This window comes from Rhododendron vialii, chromosome 6a (assembly GCF_030253575.1).
Source record: "Rhododendron vialii isolate Sample 1 chromosome 6a, ASM3025357v1".
NCBI lineage: Eukaryota > Viridiplantae > Streptophyta > Magnoliopsida > Ericales > Ericaceae > Rhododendron > Rhododendron vialii.
In genome coordinates this window covers 26032317-26055498 of record NC_080562.1, presented here as the reverse complement: position 1 = coordinate 26055498, position 23182 = coordinate 26032317, and the positions used below count along the sequence as shown (strand labels likewise).

Sequence of the window (23182 nt, the reverse complement as noted above, 5' to 3'; positions counted from 1 at the left end):
TCGGATTTAGTCTGATAGGTTGTTGATTTCCATCCATTTTTTATGTTGTATGTCTTTGATATGGAGCTTTGCCATCCCGAGGTGTTTGGTGTCTGGGTACTAGCTTCACGTAAGCCGATCCTTGTTGATAAGGGTGTGAAATGAGCGATGGCTCTTCCTTAGGTGCTAGATATCAGCTTCGTCTCTTTGCTTTTTCTATATATCGTTAGGGCTTAGCTGTGTCTTTATATTTTTGTATTTAGGTGGGAATCAAAGTCGTATGGTCTGATCAGTATTTCAGTAATAATTTGTAGATATCGTATAAATTTTTTAAATGAATATGGTTCTTCTATTGAAAAAGAAATTCCTTCTAAAATTAATAGGGTAAGTCTCCATCACGGTCCATGAGGTTTAATTGCATCTAAGACAAATTACACATCGACCTACGAAAATAACATTGCAATTTGCATCCCCTGTTTAGTCATTGTCGTTTGACCCAAGTAAGCAGAAAAAGTGTAATGACGTATTTCCCCTCTTAGAGCATCCTTATCAACCTCAACTGATTTTGGATCAAATTAATCCTCAAAACTCATTTTTCTACTTTAGCTAGTTACTTTTTCATAATTACACAGAATCAGACTTTTTACACTCACTATCTACTTAATTAGATATTTCCTGCCAAGGGCTGTAAGGACCCGTATTTTTGAAAAACTTAATAAAAGATTTATTAAGTATTTTAAATAAGGAAAATATGAGTTTTATTGAGTTTAAATGAATTGGGGTGAATGTGATAGAATTGTTTGTGGGATAGTGCTTGTGCAATTTGAAGTGTGAGTAGTATATACATGTGTGGGTGTGTATGTAGAGGAGTAAAATACTCCTCACTTTCTCTCTCTCACTCCCGATCTCTCCCTTTCTCTCGGCACTCTCTCTCTCTCCTCCTCCAACACCCAAAACTTCACTCCTCACTCAAAACCCAAGACAAATAATCTTCAATCCTTCATCCATTCTTGTTATTGAGCCCGTATCTCGTTGGATATAGCTCGGAGAGGAGTATTCTTAGAGGATTTCGAATTTCAAACCTAGGGCTCGATCAAATCCCGTTGGGTTTCGTTCTCCAAGGCGAGGTAGGGAATTCTTACTCTCTCTACATATTTATGGGTTGATTGTGTGCCAAATTTGTGCTTTAGTTGGTTGAAATCGAAGTTATACATATTCTTCGTTTTCTGCAAATCGTCCACTGTCAAGCAGTGGTACCAATACCTACTTTTTGAGGTATCAATACCTTGATCTCGGATTGCTATCTGGATTGGTTTGGTACCAATACCATTTTTTTTAGGTATCAATACCTACTTTTTGAGGTATCAATATCTTGATCTCGGATTGCTCTCTGGATTGGTTTGGTACCAATACCTACTTTTTGAGGTATTGGTACCAATGACTAAGAAAACTGTTTTTGAACTCTATTGATCATTCGTCGATTGTACTGACTCCCGATCACCTCTAACACTCCCCAATCATATTCTAGTCATCTCTAAACTTTGTTGCTTGTGTTCCAACGACTCGTTGTTTGTCCCTACTCTTTTTGGACCTCGTTATAATAAGGATAAGCGTAAAACTAAATGAATATGATACTTGTTTCCTTTGTTTATGCATTCAGATTATTATGTGAGCATTGTGGCATATTTTATGAAGGATTATGCTATACGGTATTGAGGCTTGTAGAATGAAAAATTGCGTTTTAGAACAATAGAACGATACGAAGAAAGCCACGGAACAACTATGAGATGGGATGCCGGAAATGGGACGCACGGGGTCCCAATTGCCCGGAAGTGCACAAGAAATCCATGGATCCACCGCTCGGTGTGATGCCGGAACGAATATGGGATGCACGGGGTCCCATTTGCCCGGAAAAGGAATCAAGAACATTCGACATATTGAAAGCGGAGAACTTAGAGAGTGTTAAGCTTCAAGTGTGAAAACGGTGTCGGTTATCAAGTCATAGATCCTTGCTTCGGTTCATGTGAGAATCTTACTGTTGTCATTGTTCTTTCCGGTGCATAAATCATCTCATATGCATATAATTTGAGCAAAGATTTCTCTGCTGGACTAGTCTAGCTCAACCTATTATTATTTTCAGGTACCTCTCAGGGGCATTGATATGGAGTGCGTGCTGTGCATTTGACCATATTTTTGAAAGCTAACAACGAGGAATTACCATGGCATCTTTTGTAAAATCCTTTTGAAGATGTAATCGTAATTTCAATTATATTCTTTTGCCTTACTCTCTTGGGATTATTGTTTAAGAATTTGGGGTCGGAGTGCCATTAATGTAAACTTTTAAAACTTGATTTTTTTCTCTTGGATGGATTATGGAAAGTATTTAGGGGTATTACGTTGAATTGTTGCGAAGTATTTTAATTGAAAATATTATTATTATTATGTTGAAAATTCAGGGCGTGACAACTTGGTATCAGAGCAATAGTTTTAGAATACCTCGAGACCGTGGGGAGACTTAGTCTCATGGGTTCAAAAAGCATTGAATCATTTTACATGACATGCATGTGCTTGTGTGATTGGCATTCATGGAATATGTGGCACTACATTTTCCTTATCGTAGAGTGGCGCAGAGTTGTTAACCCGTGTTGGGAAGTTGGGGGTTTGACCTCATAATTGATATATTACGGTTGATAGTTTTCTCTCTTAACCTTTGTAGCTAGATGCCTCCGAAATGCAACAATAAGCGGGGTGGAGCTGGAAATAGGGGTGCTCGTGGCCGTGGTCATGGCTGTGAGGAACCGTTAGAAGACGAGGTTAGCCAGCATGGGGAAGCTTTGCATGGGGATGCAGAATTGGGGGCCAGGCCAAATCCGAGGGTGCGGAATGTTCAGAACCCTCTTGCTAGGGATATTGTTGCAGCACTTGCAGCCGCTAACCTTTTGCAACCTACTCCTAGGGAGAATGCGGACAATCGGGCCTTAGTAGCTATGCGAGAATTCTGTCGTCTAAATCCACCTTTGTTTGACAGGGCTAGTAGCGACCCTCTTGTGGCCAACCACTGGTTGGCACAAATCTGTAAGAACTTCATTGCTTTTAAGATTATTGAAGATGACCTACGGGTGAGTATCGTGGCCGTTCAACTTGTCGGAGAGGCCAGTGAGTGGTAGGAGTCTATTTTGGAGAGTAGGAAGGATGCGAGGAGGGCGGCTAGGACCGCGGCTCAAGTAAATGAGCCGGATGTGGAGAATATGACATGGGCCGAGTTTGAAACACTTTTTGAGGATCAATACTTTCCGGAGTCCTCCCGTGATCAGTTGAGGGATCAATTCGAGAAGCTTGTGCAAGGTAATATGACCGTTTCTGAATACACGATGAAGTTCCAATCCTTGTCACGATTCGCTCCAGAGTTAGTGGCTACCGAGGAGAGAAAGTGCAGACGTTTTGAGAAGGGGTTACATAACATTGTGAGGAGGATGGTAACGGTGCAACGGAAGACAAAGTATGTTGAGGTTGTTGAGTGTGCAAGGAGTATTGAGATACCAAGGGAAGCACAGAGGAATAGAAGAGTTTGGGAATCAAGGCAACCAACCTTTACTGCTAGTTCTTCGGGGACTTTTGGGAGTCAGGGGAGGAAGCGATCACGGGAAACATCTTTTGCAACTCAGAGTCAATTGAGTGTTAGGGCGACGACCGTTTCTTCCGGGGTTTGAGGAGCTCATTCCAGGCCAGCAGTTACATGTCACCGTTGTTGTCAGCCGGGCCACTTTCGTGCAGATTTTCGGTCGAAGGAGTGTTATGTGTGTGGAGAGTTTAGCCATCTAGCCAAGGATTGTCCTCGTAGAGTAAGAAGTGCTCGTAGTGAGTCGGGTTCTGTGCAGCAGCCGGGGTCAGGGCATGGGTTTGACCAGCAGTCATTCAGGGGTACGCAGAGACAGCAACAACCACATTTCCGTCAGACCACCATCGTTCAGGGCTTTCAGAATGAAAGGGGTGCTTGTTTTGAGTTCTTTGGGGAACGTTGGGAATCGTTGGAGCCGTATCTGTGTGGGTCTCGAGAGCGGGAGTCCATTTATTCTCTGTTGGCGAGTTTGACCCTTGATGAGGATGTGTCTGCGCGTGGGGAGTTGCCCCTCGTTGTTTGCGATTTCCCGGATGTGTTTCCGGAGGAGTTACTCGGTCTACCTCTTGAGAGAGAAGTTGAATTTACTATCGAGTTACTTCCTGGTACCGCACCAATCTCCGTACCACCTTATCATTTTGCTCCCTCCGAACTTAGGGAATTAAAGGTCCAGTTGCAGGAATTAGAAGATTTAGGGTTTATTCGTCCGAGCACATCTCCGTGGGGGGCACCGGCACTTTTTGCGCAGAAGAAAGATGGTTCATTTCGTTTGTATATTGATTACCGTAAGCTCAACCGTGTCACCGTTAAGAATAAGTATCCAATGCCTAGAATCGACGACTTATTTGATCAACTTTGGGGTGCGACTTGTTTCTCAATAATCGATTTGAGGTTCGGGTATCATCAATTAAGAGTCCGAAGAGAGGATATTCCGAAAACCGCCTTTCGTACACGCTATGGTCATTACGAGTTTGTAGTTATGCCTTTTGGGTTGACGAATGCGCCGGCTACTTTCATGGACTTAATGAACCGTATCTTCCGTGCTTACCTTGATTGCTTCGTGGTCGTTTTTGTAGACGACATTCTCATATACTCACCTTCGGTGGAGGAACACCAATATCATCTCACTATTGTTCTTGAACTCTTGAGAGAGCATCGTTTGTATGCTAAGCTTAGTAAGTGTGAGTTTTGGTTATCCGAAGTCAAATTTTTGGGTCACGTGGTTTCAAATGGTGGAGTGTCCGTTGATCCGGGAAAGGTAGAGTCCGTTATGAATTGGCAGCAACTGAAAAATGTGTTCGAGATTCGTAGTTTCTTGGGTTTGGCTGGGTATTATCGCGGTTTTGTCCAAGACTTTTCGCGTCTAGCGGCACCTATGACTAGGTTGACACGGAAAGGGACACGTTTTGTTTGGAGTGACACGTGTGAGACGGCTTTTGAGGAGTTAAAGAAGCGATTAACGACTGCGCCAGTTTTTATTATGCCCGAACGTGGAGTTGGCTACTCCGTTTATCGTGACGCTTCGAAAGAAGGGCTTGGGTGCGTTTTGATGCAATCGGGGCGAGTAGTGGCGTATGGATCACGACAATTGAAAACTCACGAGCGGAATTATCCTACGCACGACTTAGAACTTGCGGCCGTTGTATTTGCGTTGGAGAGTTGGCGTCATTACTTGTACGGTGAGAGATTCGAGGTCTTTTCTGATCATAAGAGTTTGAAATACCTATTCTCCCAAAAAAAGCTTAACTTATGACAACGACGTTAGATGGAACACTTGGAGGACTATGACTTTGATTTGCAATATCACCCGGGGAAGGCAAATGTAGTGGCCGATGCATTGAGTAGAAAACCGACACACCTTGCGAGTCTTGCGATTTACGAGTGGAAAATGATGAATGATTTGGGATTCTGCGCGTTGAACTTTGAGGAAGTTCAGGATGAGGTTACCTTATGCAATTTGACCGTTCAATCTTCTTTATCGAATCAAGTCATTGAAGCATAAGAACATGACGAGTAAGCGGAGGAACTTCGTACCAAATTCCTGAGTGGGAAGGCTCAAGAAGGGTGGATGATTCATACCGATGGAGGCTTACGTTATCAAGGAAAATTGTTCGTACCCATTTCATGTCGGGAAGAAATTTTGTGAGAGTTCCATCATTCTCCGTTAGCTGTTCATCCAGGAGGGACGAAAATGTATTACGACTTGCGTAGACAATTTTGGTGGTCCGGGATGAAGAGGGATGTTGTTATTTTCGTATCTAAGTGCCTCACGTGCCAACAAGTGAAAGCCGAACATCAACGACCCGCGGGAGAGTTACAACCGTTGCCAGTGGCCGAGTGGAAATGGGAGAACGTGACCATGGATTTTGTTTCAGGTTTACCAAAGTCGCCAAGGGGACACGATGCTATATGGGTGATTGTGGACCGTTTGACCAAAACCGCTCACTTCTTACCCATCCAAGTTACCGATTCGATTGACACGCTTAGCCGATTGTACATTAGAGAGATTATCCGTCTCCATGGAATTCCTGTTTCTATCGTATCCGATCGAGATCCGAGGTTTACTGCGCGCTTTTGGCAAAGCTTACAGGCCGCTCTTGGCACCAATCTTTTGTTTAGTACCACGTATCATCCTCAAACTGATGGTCAATCCGAGCGAACTATTCAAATTTTGGAGGATATGCTTCGGGCTTGCGTCATGGATTTTTGGGGTAGTTGGGAGGATCATTTGCCATTAGTCGAGTTCGCGTACAATAATAGTTATCAATCGAGTATCGAGATGACACCGTACGAGGCTTTGTATGGGAGGCATGTAGATCACCCGTGTGTTGGACTGAATTGGGCAAGGCTACGTTAGTAGGACTGGATATGATTAAGGAGACATCCGAGAGCATGAAAGCAATTCGCCAACGTCTTTTGAAAGCTCAAGAAAGGACGACCGAACAAGTTAAGGTGATTCGCTGACGATTGTTAACCGCGCAAAGTAGACAAAAGAATTATGCCGATGTCGTCGCCGACCGTTATCGTTTGAAGAGGGGGATCACGTATTTCTTAAGGTATCGCCACGTCGAGGTTTGTCACGTTTTGGGAAGAAATGGAAGCTTTCACCACGTTATATTGGGCCGTTTGACATCATTGAAAAGATCGGGGATGTAGCATATCGCCTGGCTTTGCCACCAAAACTTTCGGGAGTGCATGACGTGTTTCACGTGTCCATGTTGAGGAAATACGAACCAGATCCATCTCATGTCTTAGAATGGTCTAAACTTGAACTAGAAGCCGATGCATCATATGGAGAGGAACCAATTCGTATCCTAGATTCGCGCGATCAAGTGTTGAGGGGTAAGACAATACCGTTAGTGCGAGTCTTGTGGAGTAACCAAAGCAAGGAAGAGTCGACTTGGGAACGAGAAGATGAGGTTAGGGAGAAGTATCCACTCTTATTTCCGATTTGAATCAATGTGAGTTTCCGAACTGAGACTTATGATTATGACATTGTTGCTTGATATTTAGTAATACTATTGGTGCATATCTAAATGTTGCATACCTCATTGATTATGGTTATAAATTTTGAGGACGAAATTTCTTTAAGGAGGATAGGGTGTAAGGACCCGTATTTTTGAAAAACTTAATAAAAGATTTATTAAGTATTTTAAAAAAGGAAAATATGGGTTTTATTGAGTTTAAATGAATTGGGGTGAATGTGATAGAATTGTTTATGGGATGGTGCTTGTGCAATTTGAAGTGTGAGTAGTATATATATGTGTGGGTGTGTATGTAGAGGAGTAAAATACTCCTCACTTTCTCTCTCTCACTCCCGATCTCTCCCTTTCTCTCGGCACTCTCTCTCTCTCCTCCTCCAACACCCAAAACTTCACTCCTCACTCAAAACCCAAGACAAATAATCTTCAATCCTTCATCCATTCTTGTTATTGAGCCCGTATCTCGTTGGATATAGCTCGGAGAGGAGTATTCTCGGAGGATTTCAAATTTCAAGGCTAGGGCTCGATTAAATCCCGTTGGGTTTCGTTCTCCAAGGTGATGTAGGGAATTCTTACTCTCTCTACATGTCTATGGATTGATTATGTGCCAAATTTGTGCTTTAGTTGGTTGAAATCGAAGTTATACATATTCTTCGTTTTCTGCAAATCGTCCACTGTCAAGCAGTGGTACCAATACCTACTTTTTGAGGTATCAATACCTTGATCTCAGATTGCTCTCTGGATTGGTTTGGTACTAATACCATTTTTTTTAGGTATCAATACCTTAGTATCAATACCTACTTTTTGAGGTATCAATACCTTGATCTCGGATTGCTCTCTGGATTGGTTTGGTACCAATACCTACTTTTTGAGGTATCGGTACCAATGACTAAGAAAACTATTTTTGAACTCTATTGATCATTCGTCGATTGTATTGGCTTCCGATCACCTCTAACACTCCCCAATCATATTCTAGTCAACTCTAAACTTTGTTGTTCGTGTTCCAACGACTTGTTGTTCGTCCCTACTCTTTTGGACCTCGTTATAATAAGGATAAGCATAAAACTAAATGAATATGATGTGAGTATTGTGGCATATTTTATGAAGGATTATGCTATACGGTATTGAGGCTTGTAGAATGAAAAATTGCGTTTTAGAACAATAGAACGATACGAAGAAAGCCATGGAAAACCTATGAGATGGGATGCCGGAAATGGGACGCACGGGGTCCCAAATGCCCGAAAGTGCACAAGAAAGCCACGGATCCACCGCTCGGTGTGATGCCGGAACGAATATGGGATGCACGGGGTCCCATTTGCCCGGAAAAGGAATCGAGAACATTCGACATATTGAAAGCGGAGAACTTAGAGAGTGTTAAAATTCAAGTGTGAAAACGGTGTCGGTTATCAAGTCATAGATCCTTGCTTCGGTTCATGTGAGAATTTTACTGTTCTCATTGTTCTTTTCGATGTATAAATCATCTCATATGCATATAGTTTGAGCAAAGATTTTTTTGCTGGGCTAGTATAGTTCAACCTATTATTATTTCCAGGTACCTCTCAGGGGCATTGATATGGAGTGCGTGCTGTGCATTTGACCATACTTTTGAAAGCTAACAACGAGGAATTACCATGGCATCTTTTGTAAAATCCTTTTGAAGATGTAATCATAATTTCAATTATATTCTTTTGCCTTACTCTCTTGGGATTATTGTTTAAGAATTTGGGGCCGGAGTGCCATTAATGTAAACTTTTAAAACTTGATTTTTTTTCTCTTGGATGGATTATGGAAAGTATTTGGGGGTATTACATTGAATTGTTGCGAAGTATTTTAATTGAAAATATTATTATTATTATGTTGAAAATCCAGGGCATGACAATGGCCCTCCTTGGGGCACAACAAATGGGCAAGAAATTAATGATTCGTGGGGCTTATTATGGGTTCTACAAATATGATTAAAAATTAAGTGCTCCAATTTTTAATCCGTTTGAACCAATGCAAAAATCTTATTATATATTCTGATGATATTATTGTAAAGAGTCATAATTAAATTTTGTCTCTAAGTTCTGATAAATAAGTATCTACTTGATTAGTGAACTTCTTTTTGCTTTTGGTCATAATTTTTTAGTTTTTAGATTTCTCTTGTCGTAATGGATGATTAATTTAAAAAAATATCAGGCAAATGTAACAAAATTTGGAAAATACAAACAACACACAAAATGAAAAAGCAAAAAAAAATCTTCACAAGAATGCAACCTGAATAGCCTCTAATTACTTTAAAGCCCCTTTGAATAGAGGGATTTCAAGATAAATAATTGATTTCTAGCCAAATCATTCATTTGAATTGAGCATTTTTGTAAGAAACTGAGAGAAAAATACAAAATTATTATTTTTTATTAGCTCTTTCTCTTTCTCACCGAAGTGGTGAGATTAGGTGAGGATGGACTCCCCCTTCTCACCATCCAAAGAGGCTCTTGGAGATTAATTAGTAACTACTACTTCAACTTTTGTGGCTAGCAGAGTTCATTAAGGTATCGAATAGAAAATCTTTCGCACATAAAAAGGACCTCTTTTTGAAGGCGCTATAGCCATATTTGGAGCTATAGCAGTATTTGTAGCAAGTGACAGTGCTTGAATTAACAGATTGAATGAAGCAATCGCCTCATCCTTTGCATTGTTCACAGAGAAAGGACAGCCTGCAGCCTGCAGGAAAGCTCGAACCCATACTCCAATTTTCTGCTATAGAAATATGTCTATCTCCTGTTTCTTTCATAGAAGCTACTTCTTGAAATTTTCAACAGCAGACTCCCTAAAGAAATTGGTTAGCGAATAAACATCTCCTATTTCTTTCATAGAAGCTACTTCTTGAAATTTTCAACAGCAGACTCCCTTAAGAAATTGTGGTTAGCAAATAAACGCAAGCCATCTTTAACAATGAAAGCCTGAAAGCCGAATAATACAAGAAATAACTTCTCATAAGAAGATTAAATCTAAAATTTGTCTTCTTGTACTTGGATCTCCAAGTTTTTGGAATGCTCCAAATTCAACTTGAGCATCCAAATCGGGGTCAATACCTGCAAAAACATCTCTGAACAGGGTTCTAGCACCATGCCAAATGTGCCCGAAGAAGAAGAGCAAAGCAAATGAAGCATGCCCAAAAGTAAACCAACCCCTTGGACTACTACGAAAAACAACATCGAATTCAAAGTAGCATGATCTAATTCAAAATTTTCACCAATAATTGAAGAAGACTGTTCTTACTTATGAGATGACGTCAGGACCTTTCCTCGACAATACACTACAAAAGGATAAGAAGTCTACTAACATGTAATAGTCCAAAAGACAAGAACTCTTAATAATATGACTACAGCTAGTAGAAATAGCAACTCAATAGATAGAGATATAAGTTGTTTCATTGATCTTCAACTGGCATCTCTTGAGGAGTTAAGAAAGGCTTGGGAGGCATTTCAAGAGCTTCAATGTTTCCTTCAAGCATCTCAACAACTTTGTTCATCGAAGGACGAACGCTAGGGCTCATTTGGATGCACCATAGCGCTGTTATAACCATCTTCCTCACCATCTCCCTTTCCTCATCCGTGGCTTCTCCCATTTCGATTTCCTTTCCTTCTTTGAATTGGTCATAAATCCATGAAGGAAAGTAAATTTGGCTTGTGTGATCGGCAAATGCATTCAAGTTCCTCCTCCTACCTGCCATTTCCATCAACAACATCCCGTAACTATAAACATCAGCTTTGTGCGAAACACGTCCAATATTTTTGTAGAACAACTCTGGAGCCATGTAGCCAATTGTTCCTCTTGCTGCAGTAAGAGACACCATGCTATTATCTGTTGAATATAGTTTTGCAAGCCCAAAGTCCGAAACTTTTGGATTGAAATTCTCATCTAAAAGAATGTTGTGAGGCTTGATGTCAAAATGCAAGATTTGCATGTCACAACCCTGGTGCAAATATTCGATCCCACGTGCCACTCCAACAGAAATGTCATACATTTGCTTGCAACTTAAGGAGTTGTTTCCTTCTTGAGAAAATAAGTATTTCTCAAGAGAGCCATTAGGCATGAATTCGTAAACAAGAGCTCGTTTAGATCTCGTAGCACAAAATCCGATTAGTCGAACCACATTGACATGATGAATCCTTCCAATGGTAGCAACTTCATTGATGAATTCTTGGCCATTGGATTTGGGCTTTCCTAAAATCTTTATTGCGGCGACATAACCGCTTCGGAGCTTTCCTTTGTATACAGAACCATAGCCTCCTTCCCCCAACTTGTCCTTGAAACCTCTGCTCATCTTCTTTATTTCGTAGTGCGAGTATCTAATCGGCATCAGGTTGTTCTGACTCTGTAGAAAACCTTCAATGGTATCGAACATTGATAAATGTCTTCTTGTAAACTTATAGATTAAAAATGCCAATAGGCATAACATCCCACATGAAGTTCTTGCTAGTAGGATCCATCCTGCTCATGGAATACAAAATATGACCACTACGAAACAGGGAGAATGAAAAATTAAGAGAACTTTCAGGTCTGTGCCATTATCACCAATATCCTAGAGTTATATATGGTTCAGTTTATTTGTAGCTCTGTTGCATGATTTTGTTCATCGCCTATTCACTTTCACTATTTTCTTTCAAACAGTGCTGCAAATTACCACATTTCGTGTGCAATCGCAAGTAAAAGTACGATAGACCCTGTTGAAGGTATAAATAAGAAAGTTGCCCATCTCTCTAATAGCTTAAGCTTTCAGATGAGTTGGTGGTTAACAACCTAATATGGTATCAGAACAGACAATAGATCATGTGTTCGAACCTCACCGCATACCTAATGTTAAAAATATTTACACGTGTTTAGCCCACTTATTAAGAGAGCCTGGCTACATGTGAGGGGACATGTTGAAGGTATAAATAAGAAAGTTGCTCCTCTTTCTAACAACTTAAGCTTTTAGATGACTTGGTGGTTAACAACCTAATACACTCCTTATCCCTTCCCTTCTCAGCCCAAAGCAACGGAATCAAAAACAAAAACGCAGTCCCTCATTTTGAAATCCCAAAACTCTTATGTCCCACCAAAGCAATCCCACAAAGAAATATTGCCTAAACTTTTCCATATTTTCTTTCATCTTGCATAATTTGAAAGTAATATTCTCAAGTTTTTGGGCAGTAAAGGACGGATGGTGATAGATCTTACCTATGATTTCGAGCCCCGGAAGGATGTACCCTGCAATAAACATGCTCTATGGTTCAGTCAACAGACCCAGGCCATTCGATATAAGTAATGACATTAAAACTCAATCTAACATTTACCATAAATTCAGACGATTTAAGGAGTTAGAGGATAGAGTCATTGGATTTGCAATGAGAACAAAGTCTAAGTGGGGACATTTGAGCTTCATTAAGATTGAAGGAACTTGGAAAATCCAGTAGCAATTTGAAATTAAGTGGAGATAGTTGGATGCCGAACTCTTAGACCAAGCAAAGTAATTTTGATGTTAAGCGCAAAAGAAGGAGATTACACTATTTTTACTTGTCATTTAAGCATATTAATGGTATGCACTTTTTCTTGAATCTGATTAGAATGACGGACACATTTCTCACATTCTTACATAAGTATTCAATCTACTGAAAAGGTGTGTACTACCGTTACACTACTAGGTAAAAGAAGGTAGAAAATAGATGAGTTAGAGAACACTTACGATGGAAAAAGATCTCCAAAAAGATCTCCAAGCGACCTGCAGTTTTTGAGAGAATGAATTAGTTCACTAACAGAAAGTATCTCTGAATTCATTAGACAAGAAGTTTTGTCTTGCTAATTTGTCATATGTTTACTTATTAGCGAATCCTCGATCGGAACACAATACAATAGATGAAGGATTGTTCGACCTCAATATATTAATGTTTGTTTCATTGTACTTTTCAGTGACTAATCTGATGTACTATTAAGATACAGAATCTTATATGGCATGTGACTGAAAGTACGATGAAATGGTATAAAAATATTTGGACACTGGTATAAAAATATTTGGACACAGATGATTCAATATCAAATAGGAAATCTTACGCACGTCGAAAGGACAAGTTTCCTGAGAATAGAAATGAGAATGGATCGTAGTAGTGGCAAGTGGCAGTGTAATTAGACCCAATTTCGCAATAGGCTAGTCTTCCAGGGCATTGTTCACAGATAGAGGACAGCCAGGAAAGCTCAAACCCATACTCCAATTTATCGTGGAAATCCGAGAAGGAAATGTTTGCTTCACTTTTATAAGCTGGCAAGCGCAACGTTGTCATGATTATGTCATCTACTTCGCACTGATTCGCCACATCTGAAACTCTTAAGTTAGTCCCAAACAAAAAGTAAGAATAGCGCCTCTTTTCCCCGGAGGAGAGTGAAGAAGAAGAAGAAGAAGAAGAAGTTGCATTTTCAATACAACTAGTTTTACTGCCCAATCCCATGTACAATGGAGAATTTTTCACTGGCTTTTCGCAATCTAACCATAGTGCTACGGATATATTCCATTGGATTCGAAAAAAAGAACCACGAAAATAGTCGAAGTCCCATAAGGAATACGGTTCATCGTAATAAGTAAAGTTTAGATCCGACAAAGAATAAAGAGGGAGGGAGGAGCAATTTCCCGGCTGTAAGCCAACATCCACTAGTCGGATTGTATAGTTGTTGTAGTTGATTGCGTGGACGTAGTAATTTCCAGAGGAAAACAAGTTCAGTACAAGACGATATTGCTCGCATTCCAGTTCGTATTTCTTGTTTCCGCAGTTTTCTGGATCTCCTTTCACTCGAAATGGGTGACTGATGTTGTGGATATTTCCACAAGAGGAGACACAATTGGGACTTGTTTTAGCACAGCAGTTACTCAAAAACAGGGCAACAACAACGAGAAGAAGACTACGGGTTTTGTAGACATCGGAGAGAAGCCTTCTGCTAGACATAAGGGGAGAGAGAGAGAGAGAGAGAGAGAGTCTATGATCAACAGAGAGAGAGTCTATGATCAACATTACAGTTTAACATGGCTTCCTCAAAGTAAATAAGTAGAAGTCTATGGTAGAAACTTTAAAAAAAAAAAAAAAGGTGAATTTTTTTTTAAGGAAAATACGTGATTAATTAGTCAAAAATGCTGCTGGTACAGCAGCTTTCAGCACAGACAGCGTGTACAGCGTTTGTTTGGGCCTATCTCGGGTCCAACAAAGATAATCGGAGTCGCTCATTTTGTTCAATATATTTTGCTTAAGGTCCCTGTAAAAAATCAGCTTCATCCGACATCGATAAGGGCATTTACAAAGTGTCCAAAATCGCTTTAGAAAATTTCGTAAGCAATTTTGGACGCTTCGGAAACGCTCTTATCGATGTCGGATGGAGCTGATTTTTTGCAGGGACCTAACGAAAAATATATTGAACAAAATGAGCGGCTCCGATTGTCTTTGTTGGACCCGAGAGTGGCCCAAACGCGTGCTATACACGCTGTCTGTGCTAAAGCTGATGTACCTGTAGCAGCATTCTTAATTAGTACTTAGAAAATGCATATATTTACTGTAAAAAAAGACGTACTTTATCAAAATAAAGTATCTCTATTTTAGGGGTACCGTAGCTCCACCAATCAAACATGTAACTAATCCTCTGATACTATGAAAATGTGTAACCAATGAGCTAAAAAATTATCCTACCGTTGACCAAAAATTTGTGGACCATTTTACCCATCAATATCTAACCAAACAGTGTGTAATATCTCTATGGTACACCTTAGCACCTACATAGCTTTGCATCAAATTCAAAGCAGTTCTATTTTAATTTTTGCAACACCTGGAGCAAAGAAAAGAGGGTCCTTTGAGTTAAAGAAGATACAGATATGACTAAGAACAAACTGATGGTCTTATTCTTCTTCTTCTTCTTCTTGTTGCTGTCAGGGGTTGGAGCCCAAGCAGACGATCGTGATCGTGGCGATGAGTGCCTGCCCACAAGCTGCGGAGACGAGGGCCCAGAAATCCGGTTCCCGTTCTGGCTAAAGGATCATCAACCGGACCATTGTGGCTATGGGCCAGACTTCGCTCTTACCTGCTCTCCGGCCAACAACGAAACCCTGCTTGATAACCCATTTTCTGTCAAGGTGGTGGTCGAATCCATCGATTACCATTGTCAGTATGTATGGTACGAACTCTCCGGTGATTATGCTCTGCATCAGAAAAACCTAAGCCTAATATTCGACACATCTGCCTTCAGTCCATTCCAATTGTTGTCCAACATTGGCCCTGGATACAGAGTATTCGGTTGTCGCTTCTACTTGGTATATCCATATGACGCTCTCTGTGAATACTCCGTATTCAGTTGTCTCTCCTCCTGGGAAGATTCATATGGCATTTATGAAGAATATACACCACTCCCATGCCTTAGCCGCCAAGGTCAAAATCTCTACTTGCTGAATTCGGATTATTTGATCAGGCGAAACCTGTTGAAGAATTGCAAAAAGATTGATACCATTCCATCAATTCCACGTCTACATCTGTTCGAAACAGGGTACAATTATGGTTGCTCCAGGGGCCGGTCAGCCTGGTCGGAACCTAGTTGTGGCAAATGTGAAGAACAAGGCCAGTACTGCAGATTGAGTAGTAGCAATAACAGCAAGAAGCATGAAACCGAATGCTTTGGCACTATTCCACAACCTGACAACACTAATTATCATATGCCACCAGGAGGTACTTCTCATCCTTCAGAAGAAAAGGAAGAATATTTACTTCACTTTCCTCGCGCTTTCATTTTATTTGATTCTTCAATTAATGAAAAAATTCAACATAAACTTCTTCAAGTTGGGTTTTAGATGCATGTTTAAAGCAATTATATTTTGTAAAATGTCAAAAGTTAACTACCTTCTTTAACCCAAGAGAAACGGCGGGCTGTACGTGAGTATCAACCACCCCATAAAATGAATATGACTTGCCATAGTACTCACCTCTGCAATTATTGACCTCAGAGAGCTTGGGTCTTGATAATTATATGAATTCGCTTGTATGATAAATTAACTGGCGTTTTTTTATTATCTTATATGTACAGGTGAAAAAAAGAGCCCACTTGTTAAAGGTGAATTGTCTTTCCTTTTACTCCCCTCATTTTTTCTCAACATTCGCGTAGTAATTTGGTTGTTTAAACTTGCAGGTCTCATCCCTCCTGGCGTTTTTCTTCTTGTTGTATTTGTCATAGCTACATATTTTGCCCACAGATCCAAAATTTTAAAGAAAGAGGATCAACTAAAGGTTGAAAGATTTTTAGAGAACTACAGAGCTCTCAAGCCTACAAGGTACACATATGCGGAGATAAAGAAAATTACTCATAATTTGAAGGACAAACTAGGCCAAGGAGGTTATGGAACTGTTTTCAAGGGAGAGCTCTCCAATGATGTGCCTATTGCAGCCAAGATCCTCAACAACTTCACAGGAAATGGTGACGACTTCATCAATGAAGTGGGAACGATAGGTACGATCCACCATGTCAATGTGGTTCGCTTGGTTGGATATTGTGCTGACGGGTATAAAAAGGCTCTTGTTTACGAGTACATGCCCAATGATTGTCTAGAGAAGGTCATATCATCTGATCATAAAAAAACTTCACTTGGTTGGGAGAAACTCCAAGATATTGCTCTTGGCATAGCCAAAGGAATTGATTATCTTCACCAAGGGTGTGATCAAAGAATCCTTCATTTCGATATTAAGCCTCATAACATCTTGTTAGACAAAAATTTCATCCCAAAAATCTCTGATTTTGGGCTAGCCAAGTTGTGCTCGAAAGAACAAAGCATCGTATCCATGACAGCTGCTAGAGGAACCGTGGGTTATATTGCACCAGAGGTGTTCTCTAGAAACTTCGGTAATGTGTCACACAAGTCAGATGTCTATAGTTTTGGAATGTTGTTGCTTGAAATGGTTGGAGGGAGGAAGAAGAACATTGATGTTCGTACAGAAGAAAATAGTGAAGTTTACTTTCCTGAATGGATTTATAATCGTTTAAATCGCGAAGAAGTAAATAACAATGAAGTTGAGGAAGGTGGAGATGCCAAGATTGTTAAGAAGCTAACAATTGTAGGACTTTGGTGCATTCAGTGGTACCCAGGAGACCGACCCTCAATGAAAGCTGTGGTTCAAATGCTCGAGGGAGATGGAAAGACTTTGGCCATGCCCCCAAATCCCTTTTCTACCACCAGTCAGTCAATTACAAGGGGAAACATGGGCGGAAGGCATTTTAGCAGTGTGTTAGAGATCATTTCTGAAACCGATTGAGAGAAGTGTTGCTCAATAATTGGTTGGTGTTTTTAGGAGAGTCTAATGCACTGTCTTTTGTTTGTAAGTATCATGATAGAAGTTTGTACTCATCTACTGTTGTATCCTTAATCCAATAATATTTACGAGCGATAGAATAAACTCGAGATTGCTTTTTCGAAGTTATTGTGAGTGTGTCGAGCCATTCATGGTGTACGTATAATTTTGCTTGTTGATTAATTGTGAATTGCTTTGTTTTTGGCTTTTGACCATTTAATTAAGAGCTTGCTATAAGTAGGATGAAACTGTAATGTACAGCTCTAATTAAGTCTCGAACTCCTATATTACTTGCCAATAAAGTCCCTCAACTGATCGTACGATTGTTCTTACTTTGTTTAGCGATGTGATGCTGTTTGAGTTGTTATTCCTTTAGTCTTTGTAACAATATCAAAAATTAATAAATTTGTGCCTAACAAAAACAAAAGACCCATTATGTCTTTTATTTTTTCATCACAGAAGCTCACACACTGTACTTCGTAAAAAAAAAAAGAAGGGTTTGTGTTGAATTGCTCAATGTGACTGTCCTTCAAGCGGTACTTACAAAAACTACAATCAGTTTAATTTCGGAATTGAAAAATTGTCTTGCTGTTGAAAATCGAAAATGTTACTTATTTCAAAACCCAAAAATATTATTCTACAACCAAAATATTAGTAGTCTACAACATCCTAGGGCCAAAAATGATACAAAAGCAAAACCTCCAAAGTCCAAAACTAGTAGCAACCTCTAGTAAAAATGAATGGCTTTTGTAGGTAATGAGTGTAGTGAGAAATAGAGTAATGATTGGAAATATGGGTAATGATTGAAGAGAGATAGAGAAAAATGAGAGTAATGATTAAAGAGAGAGATAAAGAGAAAAATAAGAGTAATGATTGGAGATAGGGATAATGAGTGGAGAGAGAAATAAGATAATGATTAGAATCCAAAATCCAAAACCATCAACCGAACAAGGAAGTTTATCCCGAACTACACCATCCAAAATGTTGTTGCAGAGATGCTTTACAGCTTTTGGAGTTTCAGTTATTTAACAAGGTTATTTTCAACTTTTGAAATATCGGTTATGCATAAGATAATTTTTAGCTTTTACTAAAAGTGTTTCTAGGTTTTAATACAAGCAACTTAATTCATATTCACATTTTAGATAAAAAAAAAATTCACCATATACTAGACTCCGAAATCTATATAGTTGTAAGTTAAACTTTAATCTATAATCTAAACTATATTTTACGGTTCCTGAGGCAAGAGCATTTTAGCCAAATAAAAATTTTCATAAGTATAATAGTCTATGCCTTTTCTCATTTCTTGTAAAAATTTTCCAATCACTAATAGCCATGTTACTCGGACTCTATAAATCAACAAGACTTGACAAAGTCACATGTCATTATCATAAAATGTATGAGAAGAGTTTTTCCTCATCTTGTCAGGTTGGTTCTGTATAAATAACAATGTGAGCTTGGCTCGTTCAAAGAAAGGCTATGTTCACCTTGGATCTCTAGACTTTAACCCCTCTCACTGTGTGAGTGAGAACTTATACACCTCACTAAATGGGGGTGAACAATACACGCACTCTAATTGGTGAACAAAGTGTGGGTTCCACCACAAACTAATCTCAATATCACCAAAAAGTTTTTAATCCGGTGGATTCCACACTTTTTCCACCCATCAAAGTAATCAGGGTCTAAATGAGGGTGAGCATATTAGCACTCCTCTTTGTACACGGTTTCTAATAAATTTTCTCTACAATTCTTACTCTCAATTCTTTGTCTATTTGTCTCCCACTCATTTACCCCAAACCCAAGCAAAGTTCAAACCAAACAGAACATTGCAATCACTCATGGCCATATTTCTTGTACTCCATAAAGCAACGAAAACTTGGAATAATGGAAAAGCCATTTGTCATTGACAAAGAACAGCCAGGAATAGTCTTTCATATCATCTTTATGTCTCTCTCTTGTTTTAGGCCATTAGACCGACTCGTTCAGAAACTCTTGCAATTATTGGTGGGCAATTTAATTTCTAAGACTCCGAGAAGCAAAGACTTGGCAAAGTCTTGCAATTACAGGTGGGCATGTTAATTCCTAAGACTCTAAAACGCAAAGACTTAGCAAGACTCCAAAAAGCAAAGACTTGGCAAAGTTTAGTCTTTCATATCATCTTTATGTCTCTCTCTTGTTTTAGGCCATTAGACTGACTCGTTCAGAAACTCTTGCAATTATTGGTGGGCAATTTAATTTCTAAGACTCCGAGAAGCAAAGACTTGGCAAAGTCTTGCAATTACAGGTGGGCATGTTAATTCCTAAGACTCTAAAAAGCAAAGACTTAGCAAGACTCCAAAAAGCAAAGACTTGGCAAAGTCTAGTCTTTCATATCATCTTTATGTCTCTCTCTTGTTTTAGGCCATTAGACCGACTCGTTCAGAAACTCTTGCAATTATTGGTGGGCAATTTAATTTCTAAGAATCCGAGAAGCAAAGACTTGGCAAAGTCTTGCAATTACAGGTGGGCATGTTAATTCCTAAGACTCTAAAAAGCAAAGACTTAGCAAGACTCCAAAAAGCAAAGACTTGGCAAAGTCTAGTCTTTCATATGATCTTTATGTCTCTCTCTTGTTTTAGGCCATTAGACCGACTCGTTCAGAAACTCTTGCAATTATTGGTGGGCAATTTAATTTCTAAGACTCCGAGAAGCAAAGACTTGGCAAAGTCTTGCAATTACCGGTGGGCATGTTAATTCATAAGACTCCAAAAAGCAAAGACTTGGCGAAGTCTTGCAAATTACTGGTGGTGTTAATTCCTAAGACTCCAAAAGGAAAAGACTTGGCAAGACTCCAAAAAGCAAAGACTTGGCGAAGTCTTGCAAATTACTGGTGGCCATGTTAATTCCTAAGACTCCAAAAAGCAAAGATAGGCGAGACTACAAAAAGCAAAGTCTTGCAAATTACTGGTGGCCATGTTAATTTCTAAGACTCCAAAAAGGAAAGAATTTTTTTATTTGGTCAATCAATAGAGGAGATCATTTATATCAGATATGAAGTATAAAGTACAAACTCAAAACACTACATCAATTATGAAAGTTCATGAGATAATTAAGCTCAACAACTCAATCAATACAAGAAATAAGCCTATTATATGGTAGAAACAAAGAAAGAATGGAAAAGCTTTCTAAGAGAAGAATACTTACATGCAGGTAGAGAGACTCGAACTCCTAACCTCTTAGTGAGATGCAAGAGTCCTAGCCAACTGAGCTAACCCCAGTTGATTCAAAAAGGAAAGACTTGGCAAAGTCAATTACGTATCATTATCAGAGAATAGATCCCTTCAGAAAAATCACGTAATCAGATTCCATAAAGAAGCTAGGTTTGGCAAAGGCCTCCAAACTCCAAAGGCTCAAATCAACATGCCAACCCATGTAATAGCATTTCCTAACTCTCGTTTCATGTCTCGAGTTCCCCAAAACATACAAAATACCACTTATAAAAATAAAAAAAAAAGATCGAGAAACACTAATTCTCTCCAGTTAAGAAGATAACAGGGTAACTAAACAAAAATTGGGGCTATGGTTAAGCACCTTTCAGAGGGTTGTAGATCTATCGAAACATTTTGATTTGGATTTCCATGTAATTAGATCATAGAGTAGTTTTTACTTTTGTAATTCGATAACGTATCGGGACTGCAATTTGTGTACGATTATCTTTTATATAAACTACATCTCTTTATTTGCAAATAAATTGGATTCAGACATGACTGTGCGGTTATTTCCCTTCGTTATCGTTACAATTCGGAACTTATCAAACCCTTTTCCTCGCAATTTCTTCATTGTTTTGCGTTGACCGATCGACCTTAGTCTAGATATGGAAATTTTGTTTGAAACCGATAGGTAACATGTGTATAGCTTTATTTTATATCTGCTAATGAATTAAAGTCTTAGGGATGTTATTCAGTTTGAATAGTTTAGGGTTAATGGTTTTTTTTTTTTGTAAAGTCAGTCAATTCATTCATAATCCGAACTACTATCTAATCCGAGACATGAGTTACTGCACCAAACTTCCTAATCCGAGACATGAGTTACTGCACAAAGCACAACTAACTATAGACTCAAAGACACCCAGCAAAAGCAGCCGACACAAGTGTCGAGACTTTCTTATAGCAAACCAAAACTTGTCGGGTATTATGATTTCAAAACTAACAGCGCCCGGCGGGCAGATAAAGTTAAGAAATATGGGCTAGACGGTTCTGTATGCATCCCATTTTTAATCTATTTTATAGTCCCTAACGTTATAATTTATATCATATTTGTTTTTGTAGTGTAAACAAGAGGTTGTGTGGCTGTAAACTTGGCATTATGTTGCCTAACTTGCCTTATTTGGTTTCTTTTTAAGTATATATATTATTATAGTGTTTGTTACAGGTGTGCTTGTGAAAGTTCAAGATATTCCTTATTTTTAATAAATGTGTTGAATGGAAAATGATGGTAGCTTATTAAAGATTGATTTTCCTTTTATTTTAAAACAAGTACTGTAGTGGGTATACTTTGGTTCGGGTTTAAATCGAAGGCTATGTAGTTCGGTTATGATACACATACATCGCATCCGTTGTATGTGGGTTCGATTTTATGTGCACTTTTTTAATGTGAACAAATTTTTGAAACTGACTCACACTTTGTATATTCTAAAATTGTACAATAAGAGAATAGGTATTTCATTTTTTTCCATATGCTACTTAATAACGGTAATCGCAAAGTAGTGGATGACGCCACATGGAATGACCATGACAACTCCAGTTAGCCCCCGCACCTCGGTTATTAGAGGTGCCATCGACGTTGAGCTTCCACACATCTCCATGGAACATTTGCCAGGCCGGCCTGCGCCACTTGGAAGCAAATCCATTCCTCCAGGTTCGGTCGGCTAAGGCTCTGTTGCTTCAGTAGATTTTGGGGTCAGTTTGGCAATAAAAGTAGCTAACACTTGAGCTTTGATTGCCATCCTTGGCTCATAGCAGATGTCAAAATTAGTGAGCTCTGCGGTCCATTGAGAGATCCGGTTTGATAGGTTGCCTTTTCGGAGACTAATTTCATATATTTTAGTTTCTTCAAACAGTGTGGATTGTTTTTTTTTTATTATCAAATATCCTCTCATGAAGTTTTAGATTCAAAGTGATTTGAAGAATTTGAACATAGCCTCAAACTTTTAGTTTTATAAATTTTCATTTTTCATCAACCAAAAGAAAATTAAGAAATTAATTCATTGTCAACAATGGAAGTACAAAGATGAAAGAGATTGATCAAAGGGCACGAAAGCATCATAACAGGGAGGAACCATCCCATGCCAACTAGCCAAAATTGGATGCTCACCTCCGATAATCAGATTCATATGCCACTCAAAACACCAAAAGAAAACACAGTTGGAAAAGAACCAACCAAAATTATGTCTACAAGATTAGTAGCTTTGAAAACAGCTTCAGCTTCATCAATAGTATTCTGACCACAAAAAACTTCCCCAATACTACACCATCCAAACTATTTACTGCAGAGATGTTGTACAGCTTTTGGAGTTTCACTTCTTTTCAACTTTGAGAGTATAAGTTAGTTATAAAATCATTTTTAGCTTTTACTACAAAAGTTACTAGGTTTCAATTTTCATACAACTTAATTCATTCACAGTTCTCATTTTAAAAAATTTGCAATTTTTAAGAACATAATTCCACGAAGTAAAAATAGTTTTTTATCCATATCTCAGGGTATTTGCACCTTGACTAATATCTAGGGGACCGAATACG

General features: G+C 39.1%; 4 protein-coding genes across 4 annotated transcripts; 3 read left to right on the top strand and 1 right to left on the bottom strand.

The window, feature by feature from the left end:
• The first annotated feature begins 3227 nt into the window (after positions 1-3227).
• LOC131328537 (uncharacterized) lies at positions 3228-4909 on the top strand. The gene is made up of 3 exons (XM_058361474.1): positions 3228-3645; positions 3754-4779; positions 4881-4909. The coding sequence occupies exons 1-3, from the start codon at positions 3228-3230 to the stop codon at positions 4907-4909; spliced, it is 1473 nt and encodes a 490-aa protein (XP_058217457.1).
• Positions 4910-10281: 5372 nt separating this feature from the next.
• Positions 10282-14104, bottom strand: LOC131329935 (LEAF RUST 10 DISEASE-RESISTANCE LOCUS RECEPTOR-LIKE PROTEIN KINASE-like 2.5). Its single transcript, XM_058363371.1, has 4 exons — positions 13160-14104; positions 12791-12826; positions 12286-12315; positions 10282-11556 (listed from the first exon to the last, which is right to left on the bottom strand). Exons 1-4 carry the CDS (start codon positions 14037-14039, stop codon positions 10493-10495), a joined length of 2010 nt encoding a protein of 669 aa, XP_058219354.1. The 5' UTR covers positions 14040-14104; the 3' UTR covers positions 10282-10492.
• Positions 14105-14757: 653 nt separating this feature from the next.
• LOC131329955 (putative RING-H2 finger protein ATL21A) lies at positions 14758-17537 on the top strand. Its single transcript, XM_058363402.1, has one exon. It carries the CDS (start codon positions 14954-14956, stop codon positions 15917-15919), a length of 966 nt encoding a protein of 321 aa, XP_058219385.1. The 5' UTR covers positions 14758-14953; the 3' UTR covers positions 15920-17537.
• Positions 16023-17537, top strand: LOC131329957 (rust resistance kinase Lr10-like). The gene is made up of 2 exons (XM_058363404.1): positions 16023-16179; positions 16255-17537. The coding sequence occupies exon 2, from the start codon at positions 16653-16655 to the stop codon at positions 17370-17372; it is 720 nt and encodes a 239-aa protein (XP_058219387.1). The 5' UTR covers positions 16023-16179; positions 16255-16652; the 3' UTR covers positions 17373-17537.
• Positions 17538-23182: the final 5645 nt, after the last annotated feature.

Excerpts from the sequence above, each read along its gene's own strand:
- LOC131329957 (XM_058363404.1), top strand. The coding sequence starts at position 16,653 with ATGCCCAATGATTGTCTAGAGAAGGTCATATCATCTGATCATAAAAAA.
- LOC131328537 (XM_058361474.1), top strand. The coding sequence starts at position 3,228 with ATGACATGGGCCGAGTTTGAAACACTTTTTGAGGATCAATACTTTCCG. Across the intron at positions 3,646-3,753 it reads AACATCTTTTGCAACTCAGA|ATTTTCGGTCGAAGGAGTGT; the intron begins GTCAATTGAGTG and ends ACTTTCGTGCAG. Across the intron at positions 4,780-4,880 it reads GTATGCTAAGCTTAGTAAGT|CAACTGAAAAATGTGTTCGA; the intron begins GTGAGTTTTGGT and ends ATGAATTGGCAG.
- LOC131329935 (XM_058363371.1), bottom strand. The coding sequence starts at position 14,039 with ATGTCTAGCAGAAGGCTTCTCTCCGATGTCTACAAAACCCGTAGTCTT. Across the intron at positions 12,316-12,790 it reads TTTGGAGATCTTTTTCCATC|GGTACATCCTTCCGGGGCTC; the intron begins GTAAGTGTTCTC and ends TGTTTATTGCAG. Across the intron at positions 11,557-12,285 it reads TCCGGGGCTCGAAATCATAG|GATGGATCCTACTAGCAAGA; the intron begins GTAAGATCTATC and ends TTCCATGAGCAG.
- LOC131329955 (XM_058363402.1), top strand. The coding sequence starts at position 14,954 with ATGACTAAGAACAAACTGATGGTCTTATTCTTCTTCTTCTTCTTCTTG.